Source organism: Leucoraja erinacea, unplaced genomic scaffold, assembly GCF_028641065.1.
Source record: "Leucoraja erinacea ecotype New England unplaced genomic scaffold, Leri_hhj_1 Leri_215S, whole genome shotgun sequence".
NCBI classification, from domain to species: domain Eukaryota; kingdom Metazoa; phylum Chordata; class Chondrichthyes; order Rajiformes; family Rajidae; genus Leucoraja; species Leucoraja erinaceus.
In genome coordinates, this window is record NW_026576116.1 from 17,501 (window position 1) to 22,070 (window position 4,570).

General features: G+C 55.8%; 1 protein-coding gene across 1 annotated transcript in view; it reads right to left on the reverse strand.

The window, feature by feature from the left end:
* LOC129716348 (transmembrane and coiled-coil domains protein 2-like) overlaps window positions 1–4,155 on the reverse strand; it is a 6,736-nt gene extending 2,581 nt beyond the window's left edge. The window contains exons 1-2 of the mRNA XM_055666225.1: window positions 3,468–4,155; window positions 1,540–1,675 (exon numbers count right to left, since the gene is read on the reverse strand). Of these exons, the coding sequence (XP_055522200.1) occupies window positions 1,540–1,675; window positions 3,468–4,012 (681 nt within the window). The 5' untranslated portion in view covers window positions 4,013–4,155. The remainder of the gene's footprint in view (window positions 1–1,539; window positions 1,676–3,467) is intronic.
* Window positions 4,156–4,570: the final 415 nt, after the last annotated feature.

The following is a 4,570-nucleotide window of genomic DNA, read 5'->3' on the forward strand; positions in this document are numbered from 1 at the left end:
CATTCGCCATTCAATATGATCATAGCTGATCATCCAACTCAGTATCCCGTACCTGCCTTCTCTCCATACCCCCTGATCCCCTTAGCCACATCTAACTCCCTCTTAAATATAGCCAATGAACTGTGGCCTCAACTACCCTCTGTGGCAGAGAGTTCCACAGATTCACCACTCTCTGTGTGAAAAAAGTTCTTCTCATCTCGGTTTTAAAGGATTTCCCCCTTATCCTTAAGCTGTGACCCCTTGTCCTGGACTTCCCCAACATCGGGAACAATCTTCCTGCATCTAGCCTGTCCAACCCTTAAGAATTTTCTAAGTTTCTATAAGATTCCCTCTCAATCTCCTAAATTCTAGAGAGTATAAACCAAGTCTATCCAGTCTTTCTTCATAAGACAGTCCTGACATCCCAGGAATCAGTCTGGTGAACCGTCTCTGCACTCCCTCTATGGCAATAATGTCCTTCCTCAGATTTGGAGACCAAAACTGTACGCAATACTCCAGGTGTGGTCTCACCAAGACCCTGTACAACTGCAGTAGAACCTCCCTGCTCCTAGACTCAAATCCTCTATGGCAAGAATGTCTTTCCTCAGATTAGGAGACCAAAACTGTACGCAATACTCCAGGTGTGGTCTCACCAAGACCCTGTACAACTGCAGTAGAACCTCCCTGCTCCTATACTCAAATCCTTTTGCAATGAAAGCTAACATACCATTCGCTTTCTTTACTGCCTGCTGCACCTGCATGCCTACCTTCAATGACTGGTGTACCATGACACCCAGGTCTCGCTGCATCTCCCCCTTTCCCAATCGGCCACCGGGATAGAAGGAATGGGTGTCGTTTTGGGTCGAGACCCTTCTTGAGACTGCAGGCCACTGTGGATGGAAGGCTGAGGGCTCGGCAAGGCGTTGTACATACTGCAATCTGAGGAAAGATGTGCCGGCTCTGGAGAGGGTCCCAGAGGAGGTTTACGAGAATGATCCCAGGGACCATTGGGCGTTTGATGGCACTGGGCCTGTACTCGCTGCAGTTTAGAAGGATGAGAGGGAGGAACCTCGTTGAAACTTCACCGAATAGCGAAAGGGCTTGGAGCGAGTGGATGTGGAGAGGATGTTTCCACTAGTGGGGAGAGTCTCGGACCAGAGGTCACAGCCTCAGAATGGAAGGTAGACAAAAATGCTGGAGAAACTCAGCGGGTGAGGCAGCATCTATGGAGCGAAGGAAATAGGCGACGTTTCGGGTCGAGACCCTTCAGATTTCTTCAGGAAGTTCCTTTCAGAAGGAGATGAGGAATTTCTTTAGTCGGAGGGTGGTGAATCTGTGGAATTCATTCCCACAGACGGCGGTGGGGGCCACAAGTCATTGGATATTTTTTGAGGCAGAGATAGATAGATTCTTGATTACTACGGGTCTCGGGTTATGGGGAGAAGGTAGGAGAGATGGGGTTAGGAGGGAGAGATAGATAGATCAGCGGGGTAGACTTGATGGGCCGAATGGCCTGATAGGCCTCCTATCACTTATGAACGTGGCCCGGCGTGGACTTACCCAGATATCTCTGCTGCTCTCGTACGACTGGTAGGCAATCTTCTCCTCCAGACTCGCCAACTCGCTCTTGAGGTTGATGACCTCGTTCTGATGGAGGTCGATCAAGTCGTTCATCTGGGACTGCAACTGGTTTGACCTGAACACGCAACATAGATCAGTACGGCACAGCGACGGGGTTGGGTTGTGTTGTGTTGGGTTGAGTTGGTTTGGAGATGGGTTGAGGTGAGTTGGGTCGTGTTGAGCAGGGTTGACATTTGTTGGGTTGACGTGGCTCGTGTTGGGTTGAGCTAGGTCAAGTTGGTTTCAGTTGGGTTGGGTTGTTGGATTGAGTTGACGTTTGGTTGCGTTGGGTTGGGGGTGGATTGGAGTTGAATTGAGTTGGGCTTGAGTTGAGCTAGGTTGAGTTAGATTGGATTGGCGTTTGTTTGAGTTAAGTTGGGTTGGATTGAGTTGAGTTGGGTTGAGCTGGGGGTTGGGTTGTGTTGGGGTTGGGTTGTGTTTTTCTGGGTTGGGGTTGGATTGAGTTGGGGGTTGGGTCAAGGTTGGGTTGGGTTGGGGGTGGGGGTTGGGTTGTGTTGGGGTTGGTGGTTGTGTTTTTCTGGGTTGGGGTTGGATTGAGTTGGGGGTTGGGTCAAGGTTGGGTTGGGTTTGGGTGGGGTGAGGTTGGGTTAGGTTGGGTTGAGGTTGGGTTGGGTGAGAGGGGTTGGGTTGGGTTGTGTTGGGTTGGGTTTGGGTTGAGGTTGGGTTGGGTTGGGGTTGAGGTTGGGTTGGGTTGAGGTTGGGTGTTGGTTGAGGTGGGGTTGGGGTTGGGTTGGGTTGGGTTGGGTTGAGGTTGGGTTGGGTTGAGGTTGGGGTTGGGTTAAGGTTGGGTTGAGGTTGGGTTGGGTTGAGGTTGGGTTGGGTTGGGGTTGGGTTGGGTTCGGTTGAGGTTGGGTTGGGTTGGGGGGTTGGGTTGGGTTGGGTTGAGGTTGGGTTGGGTTGGGTTGAGATTGGGTTGGGTTGAGGTTGGGTTGGGTTGGGTTGGATTGGGGTTGGGTTGGGGTTGAGGTTGGGGATGAGTTGGGGTTGGGATGGGGTTGAGTTGAGGTTGGGTTGGGTTGGGTTGGGGTTGGGTTGAGTTGGAGGGTTGGGTTGAGTTGGGTTGGGTTGGGTTGAGTTGGGTTGGGTTGAGGTTGGGTTGGGTTGGGTTGAGATTGGGTTGGGTTGAGGTTGGGTTGGGTTGGGTTGGGTTTGGAAGTGGAGGTTTGGGGAGTGTTGTGTTGTGTTGGGTTAGGATGGGTAGGGTTGAGTTGGCATGTGGATGGCTGGGGAACGTTGAGTTGAGTTGGGTGTGTTGGGTTATGTTGGGTTTGTAGGGTGTGTTGGGGTGGGGTTGGGGTTGGATTGAGTTGAGGTTGGGTTGGCGGGGTGAGTTGGGTTGAGTTTGTTTGGGTTGAGGTTGGGTTGGGTTGGGTTGAGTTGGGTTGAGGTTGGGTTGGGTTGAGGTTGTGTTGGGTTGGGTTGAGGTTGGGGTTGAGGTTGAGGTTGGGTTGAGGTTGGGTTGGGGTTGGGTTGAGGTTGGGTTGGGTTGGGTTGGGTTGAGTTGGGTTGGGAGTTGGGGGTTGGGTTGGGTTGGGTTGGATTGGGGTTGGGTTGGGTTGGGGTTGGGTTGGGTTGGGTTGAGGTTGGGTTGGGTTGGGTTGGGTTAGGTGGGGGGGGTTGGGTTGGGTTGGGTTGGGTTGGGTTGAGTTGGGTTTGGTTGGGTGGGTTGGGTTGGGTTTGGGTTGGGTTGGGTTTGGTTGGGTTGGGTTTGGTTGGGTTGAGTTGGGTTGGGGGTTGGGTTGGGTTGGGTTGGGTTGGGTTGGGGGTGGGTTGAGTTTGGGTTGGGTTGAGGTTGGGTTGAGTTGGGTTGGGGTTGGGTTGGGTTGGTTTGGGTTTGGCTGACCCACCTGTAGGTCTCCTCCTGCACCATCTGCTCCAGGACGGTGTAGTCCCGGCCAAGCTCCTCGGTCAAGCCCTTGAGGCTGACCTCCAGGACCACCTGGGCCTCCTTCAGTTCCGTGATCTCCTCGAGCAGGGACAGGAGGTTGAGGTGCTGGTCTGCCCACTCAGCCGCGCCCATCCCTCCGGGGAAGTCTTGGTTGGGCGTGCCGGCAGAGTCGGCGTCAGCGTCGGCCCACTCCTCGTCGCCATCCTCCTCCGTGTTGGCATCCTCCTCCGTCCCCGCCTCGCCGTCAGGCTCGAAGCGGACCTGGTGGGCTTTAGCGTCGGCTAGCGGCATGGCGGCCTGGAGCGAGGGGCCACGTGGGCGGGACGCCCGCAGGAGCTGGATACCGGCGTCCAGCTCGCTCAGGCGGCGGGTGTAGTGTCGTAGACGGCCGCGCAGCTCGGCCAGCACCGCGGACAGGCGCAGGTTTTTCTGCTCGAAGGCCCGGCGTAGCCGCAGCGACTGGGCCCCGCCAGCGCCCCGCAGCAGCTGGAGATACTCGCCCATGTTGGCGCTGCGGGTCGCCTCCTCCACCCGCACCCGCTCCGACAGCTGCAGGAGCTTCCGGCGCAGTAGGGAGCGCTCCGTTTGCAACCGCAGCAGCAGCGCCTCGTCTACCGCCACGTGGCTGCCGGACGGGCTCGCCGAGTGTGGTCAGCCGGCATAGACTGTAAACCGGCCCGGGGAGAGAGAGAGACGGAGAGAAATGGGAGATGGAGAAAGAGACGGGGAAGAGAACGAGAGAGGGAGAGGGAGATGGGGAGAGAGAGGGATGGGGAAGAGGGAGAGGAGGAGAGGGAGAAAGGGAGAGGGGAGAGAGAGAGGGGAGAGGAGAGAGAGGGAGAAAGAGGGAGAGAGGGGAGTGGAGAGAGACGGAGAGGAGAGATGGGAGATGGAGGAAGAGAGACGGGGGAAGAGAGGGGAGATGGGGGAGGAGAGGGGATGGGGAAGAGAGAGGGGAAGAGAGGGGAGAGGGGAGAGAGGGAGAGGGGAGAGAGAGAGAGAGGGGGAGAGGGAGAGACAGAGAGAGGGGAGAGAGAGAGAGGGAGAGGGAGACGAGAGAGG